General features: G+C 39.5%; 1 protein-coding gene across 1 annotated transcript in view; it reads right to left on the bottom strand.

Annotated features, from left to right (window-relative positions):
- Positions 1-1,546: 1,546 nt before the first annotated feature.
- Positions 1,547-22,020, bottom strand: part of LOC131675483 (NADH dehydrogenase [ubiquinone] 1 beta subcomplex subunit 8, mitochondrial) — a 148,013-nt gene continuing 127,539 nt past the window's right edge. The window contains exons 3-4 of the mRNA XM_058954480.1: positions 1,762-1,920; positions 1,547-1,688 (exon numbers count right to left, since the gene is read on the bottom strand). Coding sequence (XP_058810463.1) covers positions 1,629-1,688; positions 1,762-1,920 — 219 coding nt within the window. The 3' untranslated portion in view covers positions 1,547-1,628. The remainder of the gene's footprint in view (positions 1,689-1,761; positions 1,921-22,020) is intronic.

Raw genomic sequence — 22,020 nt, 5'->3', positions numbered from 1 at the left:
ATACTCATAAAATTTTTTTTACAAAAGTACTAAATCATAAATCAAATAAATATTCAATCTTGATTATAATTAAATATAAATTATCCTAGATATCGTACAAAAATGAAATAAAATAATATATAATATATGAAATAGTAATAATAATGGGGGAATAAATTAAATAATCACCCTTAGATTTAACACATAACAATATACGTATTTTAATTTAAAAGATTATTTAATTTATAAGATTTTTAACGCGAAAAAAAAGAGAAAACAAAAGATGTAGCATGAGCAAACCAAGCTCTACTACCAATTGATAGGTGGTAATCCGCGGGAGGCGAATTTCCTCCGTGTTAGGCCTTTATAACAACCGAATGGCTTTAGACTCGGGCGGCACTCAGGCTTTCAGGCAACCCGGCCCGTTCACGCGTCAATAATGATATTCCTCTTTTTTTTTTTTTTTTTTTTTTTTTTTTATTTTTAACGTCGCTCTATTTATGCTTCATCAGTGCTAATCAGCGACGGAGGCTTGCAATGTGTTTGAGAACAAAGCACATGAAACTTTTTTCAGTGGTGCTTGTATCAATCAGCAGGAACTGGGAATCGAACCCGGGCCTACCGGGTGCGAGTCCGTCGCCCTACTAATATTCCTCTTATTTGAATTCCGGCTCTCTATATCACGTTTGTAAAATAATTATTCTAATGTTTATTATAACGGGTAAACATATGGATAAACTTAAAACGTATATATATATATATAATAGTTATTCTAATTATTATTACAACATAAGATAAATTAACCCTTAACTGCTATGTGGGGTAGATTTACCCCAGACAATTTTTAACAATAAATAAAATTAATTTTTTTTTTTCAACAATTTTTTTTCAGTGTGTGTAACATTAAAAATTGTTAACTTGAATATTTTTTTTGTAGTAAAAGGTTTGAAATATACTAGAAAAAATTTTCATAGCAAAATATCTACAATTCTCTGATTTATTCGATGTTTTTCGGGCTGGGGTAGATTTACCCCACCGAGCAGTTACGTGGCCAAAATGGGGTGTGCAAGTTAAGGGTTAACTAAATAGAGAGAGAGAGAGAGAGAGAGAGAGAGAGAGAGAGAGAGAGAGAGAGAGAGAGAGATAAGTATTTAGACGCGTAAGTATCGCCTCGCATTGTCTGACCATTATTCGTTTGGTAACTCGTCTTTTCCGAAAATCTCTCTGGTCCCCGTCTTGATCTAGAAGAAATATTGTCATTGGTTGGATTCGATAATTTAGATGTTAGATTCGCCCCTAATTTTGGAATATTTATTTCTTTTTAGCTCCTCCCCCCTTCGGTCTATAAAGGAATTTTAACACTTCCTTAAAGTCTATTAGGACGCGGGCTGGAAATAATTATTTGGTCGGTTTCAAGGAGGAAAAGGACGATGATGGTTTTCCTAGGTGTTGCAAGAGTTGTAACACTTTCAGATTAATTCTTGTAATGTACAGCATTCCAAAGATAATAACTTATTCAAAATCAAAACTTCTCATTTTCCTTTTATTAACATATATCGCACGTTAACACGAATCAAATATTAAACTTTGAATGGTTTAATAAATTTTATTGCTCAAAGATTGGTAGAAATACAGACGTTAGGTTAATGTTACTGATTCTTAATAAAAGTGTAATACTTTTTTCCGTTCCATGGATATTGTTTTTCCATCTGAAATAAATATTATCATGATAAGATATTTATTTAAAAATACTACTTTAGTAGACTAAGTTTATTAACTTACAACAGGTTGAAAAATTGGAACTGAATTAGAGAGATAACATGATCCAAAAAGTCCTCCAAATATGATGCAAAAGCTAAGTATTACGAATTTACGTGAATACCGTTGGGATGCACCTACATCACATCTATCTTCGCTGAGTAAATCGATGTCGATGTGAACCTAACAAAATCATTAGAAAAAAATATTTTAGTAAAAATTGACTTATTAATAAATTGCAAATGATAATAAAATATGTTAAATAGAATTATGGAAATATATTAAATTGCAAATTATAGGAATATTTTAAATTGTAAATAGTAACAAAGTAGACCAGATAGAATTGTAAAAACATTTTTTGGCCATGAATTAATCAAACAACAAGGTCATAAAATGACATGCGAATAAGCCCACTGAAATATATAATAAGATGACAACTTGCAGCTTCTGTGGAAGACTTTCATTTTTGTTTTACTTGATTTTGCGAAAGTTATTCAAGGTAATATATTTGAACAATGCTCATGTTATGGTTAAGATACTCTTCTGACCAAAAGATTCTTTACTATCTTAGAAGAAATCATGGTAAAAATATTTGGTAAAAGTATCTTGGTATGAGCAGGCTTTGCGCCCTCTCTAACTCTGCAACATCTGTTCTGTTGATTGGATTGTTTTGTTGTACTGCTCACTCCTAGACCTAGTTTGGTAGCGATCTCGTGACCTGTTCTAGTTCGAATATCGAGACAGGCCTTTCGAGTTTTTTGGACGAGATATTCAGGACGTTTTGTTGAAGATCGTTAAATCTTTCTTAGATCTCTCAAGCATTTTTGCAGGTTTCAATTTATCATTAAAATTTTCCCCAAAGAGCCACTCATTCATAATAGTTTCTTTGAAGGCTTCTTTTATTGAAGAGTTTATTTTTATACGAGAATAAAGAAATTTACAGTTCTTTACATGAGCCTATTTATCAAAATATTTAATGCGTTCCTTTTTTGGAAGGTCACTTCTATAGATTTCCTTTCTTCTAACTTCAATGTCGAGATGTAATGTTAGCGGATACATCTCATTCGGTTATAATTACCATACATTTGCCAATAACCTTTAAGATGTTATCATCCATGAAGCCTGCAATGGCTCAGTCGGTAGGGCAACGGACTCGCACCCGGTAGGCCCGGGTTCGATTCCCAGTTCCTGCTAATTGATACTAGCACCACTGAAAAAAGTTTCATGTGCTTTGTTCTCAAACACATTGCAAGCCTCCGTCACTTATTAGCACTGATAGAGCATAAATAGAGCGACGTTAAATAAAAAAAAAAAAAAAATATCATCATCCAATTCCTTGTTAAGATTTTCGTCATCATCAGAGTTTAAGCTATCACTACCTGGTGACGCAAGAGTTCTTTGTTTGATTGAAACGCGTAACATAACGAGATCAATCAAAGTATAAGTAAACCAGGATACTAATAGAATCGTAAAATGGGCATTGACTAGGGATATAAATATACATTATCATAACAAACAGTGATACTTGTGGATTGGGTTGGGTTCACCGATCATGATGCACTATATTGAATTGTTATTAATAATGGAGCTCCATAAAAAAAAAGTTCAAGTACTAAAAACGCTGATTATAAATACGAGGTTGGTTTAACCTGATCAGGTCAGGTTCAAGCTCATTTCAAGGTCAAATCCGCAGAATTCATTCAAAGTAACTTGAAATAGTAGGTCTATGGATTTGTCGGGTTGCTGAATTCGTATCCGGGGTTAGTTTAACTTTTGAAGATCATATTCAATATGATTTCACGGTCAAATACACAGAATTCATTACATATAACTTGAAAAAACGGATCCATAAGCTTTTTTATTAATGAAATAAGCTTCAAGGTCATGTTCAAGGATACTTTAAGATCAAATCCGCAGAATTAATCAAAACTAACTTGAAATACTAGGTTTATAGGATCTTCGGAGCACTGAATTTAAATCTGAAGTCAGTTTAACCTTATCAGATCATATTAAAGTTCAAAGTGCATGCTCAGGTCACACGCATTTAAAGTCATTTCATGATCAAATACACAGAATTCATAAATATAACTTGAAATAACGGGTCTATAGGTTTTTTGAAAAGCTGATTTCATATTTAGGGTTGATTTGACTATTAGGTAAGTTTGAAGTTCATTTTAATGTCTTCGACGTACATAGACAACCATAACTGGACACGTGCTCATACAAGCTACGAAAAGTGACGAAGTATATTTTCCCACGTTAATACATTGGCGCTTCCAGACAAAGTAGTAAAAACATAGAATGTAAAGCGTGATAACAACAATAAAAAATAAATATTACATATTCAAAAGGTATCACAGTCAGCTGTATTTCAAGCTGTAAAGAGAGTTTGTACCTTTAAAAATTACACAGGTCAACATGATTTATATCGCACGAACATGAGCAACATATTCCGAAGGTTTTTGATGCGCTGAACACAAACCTGGCATCAAAAATGCTCTATCACGTCACATTTTCGAAATATTCTAACCTAAAAGTGCGAAAAACACGTATTTATGCTGTTTTCGAAGCTATATTACACCGCAAAAATTTTTGTTTACTGAAAACTAATGTGACCATTTGAAAGTATTGCTTCTGCCCTTTCCAACACATTTTTCAAATTTAACAAATCTTTTTTTTCGCGGAGATATCATCGAATGAAGTTCACCACTTTAGCGATTCCATAACAACAGTACCAACAATACAAATATGACAGCCCCACGAAAAAGTCATATGTGAACAAAAATGCAAAAGGTAATACCATTACATATATGTTTTTGGGGTCGCTGAATTCGAATCCACGATTCATTTGACCCGATTAGCTCAGGGGTCAAAGTTAGATCAAGGTCAAATCAAGATTATCCCATTAATCTTGGTCCAGGTACTGTTTCTATAGGTTTTTGAGGTCGCTGAATTCGTATCTGGGGTGCGTTTGACCTGGTCGGCTCAGAGTCAAGGTTAGGTCAAAGTAAAATCCAAAAAATTGCATTCAATGAACCCGAATTTAAGGTTTATCTGACCAATAACCCCCTAATATTTCTATGGCAATGTTAGCAACCCCCTAATAACCCTCTAATAACCCCCCCCTAATATAAACTATTCTATAAATATCCTAATAACCCAATGACAGTCCTATCAACCTCCAATAATGCAATGGCAGTGCCATCAACCCCTAATAACCTCCTAATAACCGCATTAATAAGAACTATGCTATGAACCCCTTAATAACGCATTAATAAGAACTATGCTATGAACCCCCTAATAGCGCGATGACAATCCTATCAACCCCTTAATAGTGCAAAGGCAAACGTTACTCCTTTCGATCAAGCGGGATTTTCACAACAGGATAGTTATGAGTCCGGTTTCCATTGATCATATGCCCTTCTTTTCAACAGTCCTTTTCAGAATAGTTGAAAGGTTCGGCGTATTTTTTGCGATCGAGCGGCATTTTATTGACAGTTCTTTTCAGGATAGTTGAGAATTCTGCTTTGGCCCACCTTACGCGCATCTTTTCAACAGTCCTTTTCAGGATAGTTGAAAGATTCGGCGTACTTCTTGCGATCGAGCGACATTTTCTCGACAGGCCCTTTCAGGATAGTTGAGAATCCTAGTTGAAGTTTCTAGTAATCTTCATCGTCCTCGTGCTCCTGAGATCTATTTATAATGTCTCCCCGGAGTTGCGTGAACGATCCTAACAAGTTCTGCAACGTATGTGGACTTTATGCTACTAAAAACCAAAGGAGATTACGCCTTCAATCGAAACTGCTTACAAAAACTATTTCGGCTATTTTATCGTGAATGTAGACAAATCGTGGGTGCCAAACACAATTTGTGTAAGTTGGCATACAATAAACCCCCAATAACGTAATGACAGTGCTATCAACCCCCTAATAAACCTTTAATAACCCCCTAATATGAACTATGCTATAAACCCTTTAAAAACCCAACAGTAATCCTATCAATCCCTTAATAACTGACCCCCTAATAACCCCCTAATAAGAACTATGCTAATAACCCCCTGATGACGCAATAACAGTGCTATCACCCCCCCCCCCCCCCCCCCAGTAACCCCCTAATAATTTTATCTGGGCTCCTGGAAGTAGTAGGTAAACATTCTGCTTTCTTTAGGGGTGATGATTTCTCACAGACAAGAGTCCCCCGTACAACTGGTTTAGTAATAGATGAGACATTAGGATACAAAATTGCAGATTTATTCTTACTGTTGAAACCTTTCAGGTCAATAGAACAAAAGTAACAGTCATTATGATCACGTGGCTCACGCCAGATCATCGGAGAACTGAAAGGCAATTTTTGCGAAGAGTCGTCTTTATTCTAACGACTTAATATTGTATGGCAACTTACACAAATTGTGTTTGGCACCCAAGATTTGTCTACATTCACGATAAAATAGCCGAAATAGTTTTTGTAAGCAGTTTCGATTGAAGGCGTAATCTCCTTTGGTTTTTAGTAGCATAAAGTCCACATACGTTGCAGAACTTGTTAGGATCGTTCACGCAACTCCGGGGAGACATTATAAATAGATCTTAGGAGCACGAGGACGATGAAGATTACTAGAAACTTCAACTAGGATTCTCAACTATCCTGAAAGGGCCTGTCGAGAAAATGCCGCTCGATCGCAAGAAGTACGCCGAATCTTTCAACTATCCTGAAAAGGACTGTTGAAAAGATGCGCGTAAGGTGGGCCAAAGCAGAATTCTCAACTATCCTGAAAAGAACTGTCAATAAAATGCCGCTCGATCGCAAAAAATACGCCGAACCTTTCAACTATTCTGAAAAGGACTGTTGAAAAGAAGGGCATATGATCAATGGAAACCGGACTCATAACTATCCTGTTGTGAAAATCCCGCTTGATCGAAAGGAGTAACGTTTGCCTTTGCACTATTAAGGGGTTGATAGGATTGTCATCGCGCTATTAGGGGGTTCATAGCATAGTTCTTATTAATGCGTTATTAAGGGGTTCATAGCATAGTTCTTATTAATGCGGTTATTAGGAGGTTATTAGGGGTTGATGGCACTGCCATTGCATTATTGGAGGTTGATAGGACTGTCATTGGGTTATTAGGATATTTATAGAATAGTTTATATTAGGGGGGGGTTATTAGAGGGTTATTAGGGGGTTGCTAACATTGCCATAGAAATATTAGGGGGTTATTGGTCAGATAAACCTTAAATTCGGGTTCATTGAATGCAATTTTTTGGATTTTACTTTGACCTAACCTTGACTCTGAGCCGACCAGGTCAAACGCACCCCAGATACGAATTCAGCGACCTCAAAAACCTATAGAAACAGTACCTGGACCAAGATTAATGGGATAATCTTGATTTGACCTTGATCTAACTTTGACCCCTGAGCTAATCGGGTCAAATGAATCGTGGATTCGAATTCAGCGACCCCAAAAACATATATGTAATGGTATTACCTTTTGCATTTTTGTTCACATATGACTTTTTCGTGGGGCTGTCATATTTGTATTGTTGGTACTGTTGTTATGGAATCGCTAAAGTGGTGAACTTCATTCGATGATATCTCCGCGAAAAAAAAGATTTGTTAAATTTGAAAAATGTGTTGGAAAGGGCAGAAGCAATACTTTCAAATGGTCACATTAGTTTTCAGTAAACAAAAATTTTTGCGGTGTAATATAGCTTCGAAAACAGCATAAATACGTGTTTTTCGCACTTTTAGGTTAGAATATTTCGAAAATGTGACGTGATAGAGCATTTTTGATGCCAGGTTTGTGTTCAGCGCATCAAAAACCTTCGGAATATGTTGCTCATGTTCGTGCGATATAAATCATGTTGACCTGTGTAATTTTTAAAGGTACAAACTCTCTTTACAGCTTGAAATACAGCTGACTGTGATACCTTTTGAATATGTAATATTTATTTTTTATTGTTGTTATCACGCTTTACATTCTATGTTTTTACTACTTTGTCTGGAAGCGCCAATGTATTAACGTGGGAAAATATACTTCGTCACTTTTCGTAGCTTGTATGAGCACGTGTCCAGTTATGGTTGTCTATGTACGTCGAAGACATTAAAATGAACTTCAAACTTACCTAATAGTCAAATCAACCCTAAATATGAAATCAGCTTTTCAAAAAACCTATAGACCCGTTATTTCAAGTTATATTTATGAATTCTGTGTATTTGATCATGAAATGACTTTAAATGCGTGTGACCTGAGCATGCACTTTGAACTTTAATATGATCTGATAAGGTTAAACTGACTTCAGATTTAAATTCAGTGCTCCGAAGATCCTATAAACCTAGTATTTCAAGTTAGTTTTGATTAATTCTGCGGATTTGATCTTAAAGTATCCTTGAACATGACCTTGAAGCTTATTTCATTAATAAAAAAGCTTATGGATCCGTTTTTTCAAGTTATATGTAATGAATTCTGTGTATTTGACCGTGAAATCATATTGAATATGATCTTCAAAAGTTAAACTAACCCCGGATACGAATTCAGCAACCCGACAAATCCATAGACCTACTATTTCAAGTTACTTTGAATGAATTCTGCGGATTTGACCTTGAAATGAGCTTGAACCTGACCTGATCAGGTTAAACCAACCTCGTATTTATAATCAGCGTTTTTAGTACTTGAACTTTTTTTTTATGGAGCTCCATTATTAATAACAATTCAATATAGTGCATCATGATCGGTGAACCCAACCCAATCCACAAGTATCACTGTTTGTTATGATAATGTATATTTATATCCCTAGTCAATGCCCATTTTACGATTCTATTAGTATCCTGGTTTACTTATACTTTGATTGATCTCGTTATGTTACGCGTTTCAATCAAACAAAGAACTCTTGCGTCACCAGGTAGTGATAGCTTAAACTCTGATGATGACGAAAATCTTAACAAGGAATTGGATGATGATATTTTTTTTTTTTTTTTATTTAACGTCGCTCTATTTATGCTCTATCAGTGCTAATAAGTGACGGAGGCTTGCAATGTGTTTGAGAACAAAGCACATGAAACTTTTTTCAGTGGTGCTAGTATCAATTAGCAGGAACTGGGAATCGAACCCGGGCCTACCGGGTGCGAGTCCGTTGCCCTACCGACTGAGCCATTGCAGGCTTCATGGATGATAACATCTTAAAGGTTATTGGCAAATGTATGGTAATTATAACCGAATGAGATGTATCCGCTAACATTACATCTCGACATTGAAGTTAGAAGAAAGGAAATCTATAGAAGTGACCTTCCAAAAAAGGAACGCATTAAATATTTTGATAAATAGGCTCATGTAAAGAACTGTAAATTTCTTTATTCTCGTATAAAAATAAACTCTTCAATAAAAGAAGCCTTCAAAGAAACTATTATGAATGAGTGGCTCTTTGGGGAAAATTTTAATGATAAATTGAAACCTGCAAAAATGCTTGAGAGATCTAAGAAAGATTTAACGATCTTCAACAAAACGTCCTGAATATCTCGTCCAAAAAACTCGAAAGGCCTGTCTCGATATTCGAACTAGAACAGGTCACGAGATCGCTACCAAACTAGGTCTAGGAGTGAGCAGTACAACAAAACAATCCAATCAACGGAACAGATGTTGCAGAGTTAGAGAGGGCGCAAAGCCTGCTCATACCAAGAATCTCCACAAACAAAGAGGAATTAATGGATGTAAATGTCTTTTAGTGCTGGCAATAATTTCTGCTGAAAAAGATTCCTAATACTGCATTCTTTATAACTAGCCACAAGATTTTCGTTATATTTTGAATAATTAACTTCTTCTATTTTTATTTGAATTAGACAGTCTGTTATATAATAGTTTTTCGCTTTTTTAACAAAAATTTGAGTTTTATTACGGTAGTTTTTGTGTAACCGAATTCTTGGCAGCATAGACATTGGGAAATATTTATTTTCTAACATGATGGTTCAAAATTAATGACTCGGTTCATAAGTTTTTCGATCTCGTAAAATTTTTTGTTGTTCGTACTCGTCTTTAGTTCTACGAAGAATATTGGTAAAGGCGGTGTAGTCATTCTATGTTTAAATTTAGATATTCTAGTTACGTTATGATTATAGGTTTCGATCTCTCTTTTAATTTCTTCAGTATCTATCGACGAATGCATGTTTTTGGTATGGTTTATTTTCTTCTCTTTAATTTCTGTGACTTTTTTTTAGTCCAAGCATTATAGTATATTCACATAACGTTAATTAAGACTAGAAGTGTTATATGGTGAAAAAGTGCATATCACGTTGTTAAATAAGATTGTGCTGCGTGCAAGAAAAAAAAAAGTTCAGCAACGAATAACAAATAGCGAAAAATATATAAAAAAAGAGGTTTTTTAAATTTTAATAAGGAACTATTATAGGTAAAGATACATAGTTTTCACCATTTTTCGGCGATGAAAGGAGCTTGACATTGAATGTCAAGCAGCGATTTCACGTCATTTTTTCTGGACATTTTCATTCATTCAAAGCTTTTTTCCGCCATGTCGTTCACTGCCAAAGTACCAATTTCAAAAACTTTAAGGCAATTGTGTATTCAGTCGCAATTTTGGCGTCGAGAGGTAAAGACCCGCCTGATGCTACGCTAAACAGACATTATAAATATCATCCCAGTTTAAAAGTAGATGCAGTGGTGTGCACAGTTTGTGGTCATTTTTACTATACGAATGAAATAGTGATTAAATATAATATAGAAAGCCCAGTCAGATTGCTAAACAGCACTGTTATAATCTGCCAAGATCACTCAGATTTTGCAGTAACCTCAAACCTACAGTACGCTCAGCTAAAAGTTGTAAGTAGAGAGCAAATTAAACTTATAAATGGAATTATAAATTATAAATAGATTATTACATAAAAACAAAAGGAAAATGGAAAATGCGTGGAAACTACAACTTATGAGGACTATGATGAGTTATGAGCTCTACAAATTTAAAATAATTTATTAAAAAAACTGTACAAAGAAACAAACGAAAAAAATATCTTCAAAAGCACATACACAGAAATTGCTAATATGACTAGTTACACTGCCCGTCAATCACTTTTGCCATGCTTACCTCAAAATTAGGCAAACTTGAAAGTTTTGTATCTCGGTCGGAAATCATCGTATCACAAAACACCGCAGGGCATTTTAAAGGTAATTGCAAAAGCTTCCATTTAAGACGTGCAGAGACTTAAAAATGAAAATACGAGGTGTGTTCAAAAAATACCCGGAATTTTTAAATTTCGAGGGTCTGGAGAGTCCGATTGTCAAAATTTTTTTTTTATTGTGTTGGTATACATGCCCCTGAAGTATGATGAAATTTTCAGCTATATTCACTGTTTACTTTGTCTGCGGTAGTCACTAAGGTTTGACGTGTTTTTATGAGCTCGGCGATTTTCGTTTTTTAAAAGAAATAGATCAAAGAATTTGTGTTAAATTTTGCGTAAAAAATGATATAAAGTGTAACAAAGTGTGTGAAATGTTACAAAAAGCCTATGGTGAGTCTGCTATGGAAAAAACAAGTGTTTACGAGTGGTATAAGCGTTTCCAAGATGGTCGCGAAGACGTTGAAGATGACGAACGCTCCGGTCGACCCAGCACGTCAACAATCGATGAAAATGTGAAAAAAGTGGAAAAAATGGTTCTGAATGATCGCCGAATCACAATTAGAGAAGTTGCTGATGAAGTTGGCATATCAATTGGCTCATGTCATAACATTTTTTGAAATGTTTTGGGCATGAAACGGGTGGCAGCAAAATTAATTCCAAAACTGCTGAACTTTGACCAAAAAAACAATCGCATGAACATCGCTCAGGAGCTGTTAAACGACGTTCACGACGATCCAAGTTTGCTTGAAAGGGTCACAACTGGTGATGAAACGGGTGTACGGTTATGATGTCGATACCAAAGCACAATAGTCCACCTGGAAGCATTCAACGTCACCAAGAGCGAAAAAAGCACGTCAAGTTCGATCAAATGTGAAGGTTTTGCTTACAGTTTTCTTTGACTGCAGGGGCCTGGTGCATCATGAGTTCTTATCACAAGGCCGTACGGTTAATAAGGAGTATTACCTTGAAGTTATGCGACGTTTGCGTGAAGCAATCCGAAAAAAACGCCCCGATTTATGGAAAAACAATTCATGGCTTTTGCATCACGATAACGCACCTGCTCACTCGTCGTTGCTTGTTCGTAATTTTTTGGCCAAAAACAATACCATAGTCGTGCCCCAACCTCCATATTCACCAGGTATGGCTCCGTGTGACTTTTTCCTCTTCCCAAAGTTGAAGAGACCCATGAAAGGACGGCGTTTTTCTTCGATTGAAGAAATAAAGGCCGAATCACTGAGAGGGCTCAAGGACATACCAAAAAGTGAATATCAAGAGTGCTTCGAAGATTGGAAAAAACGCTGGCAAAAGTGTATTATATCTGGGGGGGATTACTTTGAAGGGGATCACATTGATGTAAACGAATAAATAAATATTTTTTTGGAAAAACGATAATTCCGGGTACTTTTTGAACACACCTCGTATGTGTTTTTTACAGTAAAAAAACTGATTAAAAAAATTTCAATTTATTTAACCTCGACATAAATCAATGCCAATTTAGAACCAGGCGGTGGAGGGCAAATCGACCTGAGGGGTTCGGAGGGTAATGTCTTTCCCTTTAAAACAAGCTCTCGCGGGGTTCTATCCGATGTTTTTTAACCGATTTACGGCGTTTTCTGTAAAAAGCAACCTTCGTTTCCAATCCTCAATTACTTCGACTTGCGTACGTTTTGGAAAAAAATGCTAAAGAGAAAAAAGTTTCATTTTGTGTCCAAGAATACGAAAATAAAGTCAAAATAAAGAAATAGAGAAAAAATTTTTTTTCGGTTTTTTAGCGTATTAAAAAAATGAAGAAATTTAACTTTTTTTTTTACGCTTAGTTTTAAACTGTCTTTTAATTTTTGTGATTTACTACGCCCCTAGACATTTTAAAACTAAGCGTAAAAAAAGTTAAATTCCTTTATTTTTTAATGCGCTAAAAAACCGAAAAAAAATTTTTTCTCTATTTCTTTATTTTGACTTTATTTTTGTATTCTTTGATACAAAATGAAACTTTTTTCTCTTTGGCATTTTTTTCCAAAACGTACAAAAATTGAAATTTTTTTAATCAGTTTTTTTACTGTAAAAAACACATATTTTCATTTTTAAGTCTCTGCACGTCTTAAATGGAAGCTTTTGCAATTACCTTTAAAATTCCCTGCGGTTTTTTGTGATACGATGATTTCCGACCGAGATACAAAACTTTCAAGTTTGCCCAATTTTCAAGGTAAGCATGGCAAAAGTGATTGACGGGCAGTGTATGTCAAAAAGAGTACCAAGATTAATAACACAGGTATACAAGATTTTATATCAAGAACGAGCTATAGTATATTTCCGAAGGATTTTGTTGCTCTGAATCCAAATCTAACCTCAGAACTGTCCCATCATGTCAGGTTTTTGAGATGTTCTAACCCTAAAAGTGTAAAAAACACTGTTTTATGACATATTTGAGGTTATGTAGCATCGTAAAAAAATTTTTCACAAATAACTATTTGAAGCATCTTAAAGTATAAATCATCCCATTTTTAAATGTCGTTAATTTTGCCCAAATATTTTTGTTTGCCGAGATATCGCATTTTGAAATTTTTATATTTTGTAACGGGGTGTGAATTCCGTTTTATTTCTTTGTCTCGCACGATGCGCAATCGTACCGGAATGCGCGCGGCAAGATCGAAGTAATCAATTTTAGTTAGCTAGCTGGGGAGCAGGAAGGGCAAGTGGCGCCGGGAAAAGCAACGAGAAATTACGTTCATTGGTATATATTTTTTTCTTTATGGCCCGGGTATGGCCCGGGGTCGGCCCTGCCCACGGGGGTAGGTACCCTTTACAAAGATGATTGCGGGTATCCAGGGACTGCTCCTTGACCTTCCTCATTTTGGTTGGGGCGTCCGCGTACCTCCCAATCCAGTCTTTCAGTCACAATTTCTGGATGCTGCCGGACATGAGGGCAACGGTCCGTGCGGGTTACTCCGGGGCAGTGGCAGATGTTGCAGCCTTCTCACTGTGCACGCGACATGGTGCCCTGTGGGATTCCTCGCTCTCTGGGGGTTAGTGGCAACCCATCTCCCCGGGTGAGCGCGGATCACAGCGACCTCTCCACCGGGTCACTCTCTGGTGCCTTGGTTGTGGAAGCCTAGATGGCGGCCGAAGATCGGTCACCACCCGGGCCCTCGAGGGCCTGGCGGTGACGATGTTGCACCTCTTTCAGTGCGGCGGCGAACTGGCGCCGACGAGGGTGGTCCAACCTTGCTCGACCTCTCTCCAGCCCTCAACGATTTCCTCGCACCACTGGTACTACCCGACGTAGTTGGTTGGTGGAGGAAATCGGGGCGCCAGGCAGTACAGACGGGAGCACCTTCGGTTTGGGTGCCCATCGACACCTTTGGCACCGCCGCTGAAATGGCTCCAGCTGGTGGCCCTGGCAATGACGCGGTCTCCTTGCGCATAATGCCCGGGAAAGACGACGAAATCTGGGGCTTATCGTTGTCTACCTCCTCGATCAGCACGGATGACGAGCTCTCGTGAGCTCGTATCCGTGCTTGTTCCTCCTCTTTTCTCTTTCCTTCGATGGTGTGGAGGGCGGCGTGTACCTATTCCGTTGACTGCGGGGCCCAAATCCAGTCCAATAAGAGCGGCCGCCGCTTGCTCTATCTGCTCCTGCATGATCTTCATCCTGTAACATTTCTATATGTCAGTATCGGTAATCTTTTCCTTTGATATCGAAGGTGGGCGCCTGTTCGGCTGCCCAGGGCCTTCGTCGCCGAGATTGAAGGTGGGGTCCTTTGCGTCGGTCTCCCAGATCCTTCGTTCGCAGAGTGTCATTCGTCAACGGTCGGTGTTTTCAGTGGTCTCCCTCTCTTCTTTTTCACGACGGTGGGAAGGGAGACACGTGGATTTAACAGGTACGGCGGAGCCCGAATAGTTAGCGTGTTTTTGCGAGGCCGTCTCCGTGGGCGCTTTACCATACTATTCGATGGAGCTATTATCGAGGTCTTATCAGGATGATCGGAAGGGGTGCGTTCGCTATAGGCGGGTGACTCGTCGCCTCGGCTGCCTCGGTGGTAGGGGTATCATCGTCATCTCGCCTTCAGGTTTCATCTTCTGACAATGTGTCTTCCTGTCCATAATAGGGTTTAAGGTCTTTGGCGTGAACCAATTCTTTAACCTCTTTCTGTTAGTTGGTAAGGCGGTACGAGTTATCTCCGAGTACCTTAATGATCACATAAGGACCCACGAATTTCGGCGTTAGCTTTCCGGAAATACCCTGTGTCGCACTGGATAGTATGCAGTTTCTTTTCCATACCCAGTCCCCTTCCTTGAATCCCGAAGCCCTATGCTTGGCATAATAATATAGTATTACGTCTGTCTAAGGGATTCGTTAGAGGCGATCTCTCGGGCTTCCTGAATAACTTATTTATTCTTCATATTCTTTATTATTCTTCATGTATTCATTCCATTGCTCTATTCGGAACAAATCTTCCTCTCGGGTCGCAAGCTCATCCCTTTGCCTACGGAGGGTATTCGGGGCTTCCGGCTGCCCCCGTAATTAAGCATAGCAGGGCTGGTTTCCGTGGAGCAGTGGATAGCAGTTTTCAATGCGAACGCGAGTTCAGGTGAGACTCGGTACCACTATATGATTCCCGTGCAGATACGAGGTAAACATTGTCTTCAGAGTCCTATGAACTCTTTCGGTAGGGTTAGCTTGTAGGGTATAGATCGGCGTAAAGGTCCGGTTTATCCCCTGTTCCCTCAGGTATCTGTCTACAAGCTGGTTACGGAATTCAGTGCCATTATCGACAGGAAAGACCTTAGGTGTGCCGAAGCGTAGGATTACTCGTTCTCGGAGTTCCTTTACGATCGACTTAACGTTGGCACTACGTATAGGTATATATTCGACCCATCTTGTGAATAAATTGAGGGCTCCTCGGGAACGGTACGGCAATGTCGCCCACTACAACTTACCAAGGTGTGGACAACATCCAATCCTTAATGAGTCCGCGCGGCAGTCGCTGTTCAACCTTACACTGCTGACAGATCTGACATTTTTCGACGTATCTTTTGACATCTGCGTGCATGCCTCGCCAATAGTAGGACTGGGCGATGTGAGCGAAGGTTTTCTCACGCCCCAAATGTCCGGCGGTCTCAATGTCGTGGTTCTCGAACAGAACAGCCTTTCGGTCTTCCGATGGCACGACAAGTTTCCAGGTATCCTCGTACCCGTACTCATCTTGGTAATCACTATTGGGCTTTTGGTGGTACATCACCCTGCCAACTACGTTCAGCGATCGGTGGAAGGAGGCGAGGCTCGTTCTTATTCCAAAAGGTAAGGGCGACCCTGGCACTCCTTCGGCCTACCGACCGTTGAGTTTACTTGACACTACTGGTAAACTCTTTGAACAATTACTCAGACCGAGACTGACGGACGCGACACAGGCCGGAGGGGGTCTCTCAGATTTGCAATTCGGCTTCAGGAGGGGTCGGTCGACGATTGGAGCGATCCAAAAGGTGATTGATTCTTTCCTGGAACTAGAAAGACACTGCCATGCGGCGCGATCCATTGTGCTGCTAGCGACGCTCGACATCAGAAATGCTTTCAACTCGGCCAGGAGGGTGGATATCTTGGAGGCGCTGAAAAGCAACTTTCGGATCCCACCGTGCCTGGTTCGGGTTGTGGAGGATTATCTGAGAAACAGACGAATAACGTACGAGACGATCGAAGGACAGGTAACGAGACAGGTCACCGCTGGGATGGCTCAGGGGTCGATACTGGGACCCGACTTTTGGAATGGTCTATACGATAGTCTGCTTCGGCTTGGGATGCCACTCGGAGTGACCCTCGTCGCCTACGCTGATGACGTGGCGGCGGTGATCACGGAGAGATCTCCCGAGCTGGCGCAGTTGACGTTGAACCAGACCATGAGACGAGTTGGACGATGGATGACAGAACGCGGACTGCAACTCGCAACAGAAAAGACGGAACTTATGCTTCTCACGAGAAGACGCATACAGACGATACTACCCATGAGAGTGGGTACATACGAAACGGAGACCAAGGGGGAAGTCAAGTACCTTGGGGTAACCCTCGATACGAAGATGACCTTCTGGCCTCACATACAGAAGACAGCCCGAAAAGCGGCAGAGATGATAGCATCCTTGAGCCGCCTGATAGCAAATACGACGGGACCGAGACCAGAAAAGCGGCGACTGCTAATGGCGACAGCTCACTCGATCCTCTTATACGGCGCGGAAATATGGGCAGATTCCTTGAAGACAAAGAAATACTGTAAGACAATGACGATGGTACAGAGACAGGGCGCTCTGCGAATCGCTTGCTCCTACCGAACAGTCTCTGCGCAGGCTGTCCTGGTGGTGGCGAGCGTAATACCCGTGGATCTTCTTGCCTCTGAACTCAAAAGGATCTATGGGAGCAGTGCAGACATAGGACGAAAGAACGCGGCAATCATTGAACGCGAAAGGACGATCGACATGTGGCAAGACCGATGGACAGAAGAACGAGGTAGCAAATGGACGAGACGACTGATACGGGACGTGAGACCGTGGCTTGGAAGGAATTTTGGTGATGTGAATTTTCACGTCACCCAGCTCTTGACGGGCCACTGGTACTTTCGACGGTACCTCCACAATATGAACAGAGTACGAACACCCGACTGCAAGTATTGTGGACACGAACGAGACGACGCGGAACACACGTTTTTCGGGTGCGACCGCTGGACAAGACTCAGACGAGAACTAGAGACAACAGTTGGCAACATCACCCCCGATAACATTGTAGAGGTGATGCTGCATAAACCCGAATGGTGGCGTTTAGTCGCTACCTATACGGAAACCATACTAAGACGTAAGAACGCGGACGACTGTCTGAAGGACGACTGAGCAGACGGATTGACGCGAAGTAACGACGCACGGTGAAACGATACGAACGAACGAACACAAACAGAACCCCCAGTCAGAAGTAATATCAACATAGTCCCTGGCTGGGGGAAGGACAACAAGGAGATGGCGGTTTAGTGGGTAGGCCTGTCTTTTTTTGGGGAGTCCCACATACCTCCTTAGATATCAAGACTAAGGGGAATCCACAAAAAGGATTCCGCAACTCCTTGTAAAAAAAAAAAATAATAATAATAATAATAATAATGCCGGGCTGGTCCAGTGACTATTTATATAGTAACTATTCATATAGTATTGTTACGCTCACACGTACACTCACACAAAATAATAATAATAACTTTGTTATAAAAAGAACGAGAATGTATTTATTTGAAATAACCACAATTATATGTTTATCGTCTCAATGGAAAACATACTCTGAGAAAACAAAGCGAACAAAACAAACTAACAAAATCGCTAGCAACGTATTTCGTTCGAAATCAGAGGAGAATACATAACATTATTCCCCCTCTTTTAGATTATCGTCCCGACAATCTCACAAACGTAAGAAAGACCGTCCTTTTCAAGCGGGTAGATCCCTGACTCACCCGGCCAAAGGACCCGTCTCTTGAAAAGATGATCCATCTTCATTCTTGAAATTAGCGTATCGTCAACTTGAAATCGTGAAATCTTAAAAATCTTCTATTTTTAAGCGGGTTAATCCTTGACTTATTTGGTTACAGGACCCGTCTCTTACAATATAGAATCATCAAATCCAGGTAACATCAGGGTATCATCGATGAACATCTATCTTTTAGGTAATTCTTGGATAGAAGTGGGGGGTAAACTTGTCGTGGTACCGCAACTTCATCCCTGCTCCAGCATTCGCTCTACAGCTCACGGGAAAACCACGACTCAAAAACCGTGAGCGGAGCAGAAGAATCTACCTATCGTGGTATGTTGCTAATCGGTCAATGTGGACAATCTTTTTTTTATGTCGTGGAGTCTTCTGGATACAGAAGACTACATCATTGATCTTCTTGATAATTGTAAAAGGACCTTCCCAATTACTCTGGAGTTTTGGTGTCTGTTACGTGACAGTTTTGATGTCTCTTCAAAACGGGCACGTGTTAGACCGTTTTTAGCTCCGAGTGGTCCTGACTCGGGCGGACTAAACCTTCAGTACGGTACCCCGACCGTGTCAGCGAATGGATCGCGTCTTTGCCGATAATATCCGAAGTTCGTCCCCACGAGGGGTAGGCGAGAGTAATCGGGAAGGAAAAAGGGAGGGGCTTCGCCGGTTTATTTAAATGAACTTACACGGCTACGTTGCATAGATTTATATTTTTTTTGATACGTCAGATAACACGTCTAGTAACAATATTGCGCTACTATCTGGTTCGCGATTTATTAAATAAATATTCTAAATTACGCTGTCAGTCGTGGTTACACACTTGGTCCCGGTACGCAATCACGCGGATTTACCAAAAGGGGAACCTTGACTATGCTAGGTAGTATTGGAGTGAAGAGAGAGAGATAATAAAAAAAACAATAAGGAAGAGATTTCACCTTATCGAGAATAGAGCCCAAAAGTACTCACTCTGTTGTCTAGGTCCGAAATATTGTTTGGTTCGTTATAGGCGTAATCACTGCTTTCGAATTTGTTTAATTAACTGGTCCAATATATTTCCTTTATCCAACAATGTTCCAATAGGCAATAAAGTAATCCTGGTATAATTTTCGTTCACGCGAAAATCGTTAGAAATAACGGCACTCGGTATTTCGATTATGTAATTTAACTGTTATGTTTTCAAACTCTTGTATTTAAGTAGGAAGATTGCAGGCTTCTTAGTCGAGCGCTGACTCCTGACTAACTAAATTCTCTCGCTCTGCTTTCGCTGGTTTATTTTATAGCCTTTGTCCCGAGCATACCGTCTCTCTCTCGCGTATACGCTTCGGATGTTTACGCTTCTCGTGGCGGGTCGTCTTACCTAGCTAAGCACGCTGACTGCAGCGTGCTGTCCCAGCATGCCGGCTCAGCGTGAATCAGCCTCTATCGCTCATTCCCACCGAGTCGCGCACACGAATACTGCTAGCTATGCTATGTCCAAACGAAAAATCCCGAGAGCAAGGTTTTATTCGATAGTATATTTTTGTAACATAATAAGACGTCACGTAACAGTGTCCTTGCTTTGAGCCGTCGAGGGTTGAAAAACCATACTTTTTGGTTATTTGTGAAATTTATTTGTCGAGTTGTTCTATCGTAATATTTCTTCGATCGTTGTGATGTAATTTTGATGTGTGTTCTTGCAAAATGATGTATTTTGTCGATGTTGTTTTTGAATTTGTGTATGTAGTTTTCTCGTGTATGAGGAGTCTCTACTTCAGGAAGACGTCCGCGCATCAAGTCTAAGGGAAGTCTCAGGTCTGAACCGGTGTACATTTCCGCTGGACTAACTCCAGTTGTGGCATGGACAGAAGATCTGTAAGCTAAAAGGTACAAGGCAATCCAACGATTCCAATCTTTTTGATTATCTGATATGTATTTAGCTAAGTAGTCAAGTATTGTCCTATTCTGTCTTTCTACTTGGCTATCTTATTGTGGGTGTAATGGTGTTGTTCTAGTCTTTTGTATACCTAACAATTGGGATAGTTGTTTGATTAGTGTAGCGTCAAAATTACGACCCTGGTCAGTATGAACTTCAAGAGGAACTCCATATCTACATACAATTTCACGAACAAATATCTCGGCGATAGTTTTTGTTCTCTGTTACGTGCCAGTTTTGATGTCTCTTCAAAACTGGCGCGTGTTAGACCGTTTTTAGCTCCGAGTGGTCCTAACTCGGGTAGACTAGACCTTCAGTACGGTACCCCGACCGTGTCACCGAATGGATCGCGTCTTCACCGATAATATCCGAAGTTCGTCCTTGCGAGAGCCAGGCGGCAGTAATCAGGCGGGAAAAAGGGAGGGGGGCTTCGCCGATTGACTTAAATGAACTTACGCCGGTATGTTAGATAAGTTTATATATATATATTTTAATACGTCGGATAACACTTCTAATAATAATATCGCGCTACTATGTGGTTCGCGATTTATTAAAATAAATATTTTAGTTTACGCGGTCAGCGGTGTTTACACACTTGGTCCCGGTACGCAATCACGTGGATTCACCGAAAGGGGAACCTTGATTATGCTTAGTAATATTAGAGCGCAGAGGGGGAGAGATAATAAAGAAAAACAATAAAGAAGAGATTTTAGCTTATCGAAAATAGAGCCCAAAAGTACTCACTCTGTCGTCTAGGTCCAAAATATTGTTTGATTTGTGATATAGGTAATCACTGGTTTCGAACTCGTTCAATAAACTGGTCCAATATATTTTCTTTATCCAATAATATTCCAATAGTATTCCAATAGCAAATAAAGTGAGTCCTGGTATGACTGTTGTTCACGCAAGAAAAATCGTTAGAAATAACGATACTCGGTATTTCGATATAACTTTACTGTAATATTCTCAAACTCTTGCAGGCTTCTTAGTTGAGCGCTGACTTCTGACTGACTAAGGATTGGTTCGTTGTTTACGCCGGTTCGTTATATATCTTTTGTCCCTCGCTTTTCGTCTCTCTCTCGCACATATACTTTAAACGTTTACGCTTCTCGTATCGGATCGTCTTACCTAGCTAAGCACGCTGACCGAAGCATGCCGTCGCAGCATGCTGGCGCAGCGTGAATCAGCCTCTGCCGCACGTTCCCACCGAGTCGCGCACACGAATACTGCTGATTATACTATGTCCGAACGGAAGTCTCGGGTCCGAAATATTATTTGACAAAATAAAAAAAATAATACAATGAAGCGTCACGTAACATTCTCATATTAGAGAGTGGAAAAACTTCTATCCATTTTGTAAAACAATCTGTTACGACTAAGAGGTATTTATTTCCTAAAGAAGAAATCGGAAAAGGGCCTAAAATATCCATTTGAACCCTTTCAAAAGGTAATCCTACGTTGTAGATCTTCATCTTACTGTGACCTTTATCTGAAGGTCCCTTTCTCGCTATACACTTCGAGCAAGATCTACACCAATTTTCAACATCTTTCTTACAAAAAGCCCAATAAAATCTTTTCCGTACCTTCTGTAGTGTTTTATTAACACCAAAATAACCACCGGAAGGGGAATCATGAGCCTCTTCTAAAACCGTGTTAATATAATTCCTAGGTACTATTAATTGAAGAACTTTTGACTTCAAATTAGAAGAGAGCCATTCTCTATAAAAAATGTCATCTAAAATAACTAAGGAGTCC

Source organism: Phymastichus coffea, unplaced genomic scaffold (assembly GCF_024137745.1).
Source record: "Phymastichus coffea isolate CEN01 unplaced genomic scaffold, Cenicafe_Pcof_1.1 PCOF00023, whole genome shotgun sequence".
NCBI lineage: Eukaryota > Metazoa > Arthropoda > Insecta > Hymenoptera > Eulophidae > Phymastichus > Phymastichus coffea.
This window is presented reverse-complemented; position numbering and strand designations above follow the sequence as displayed.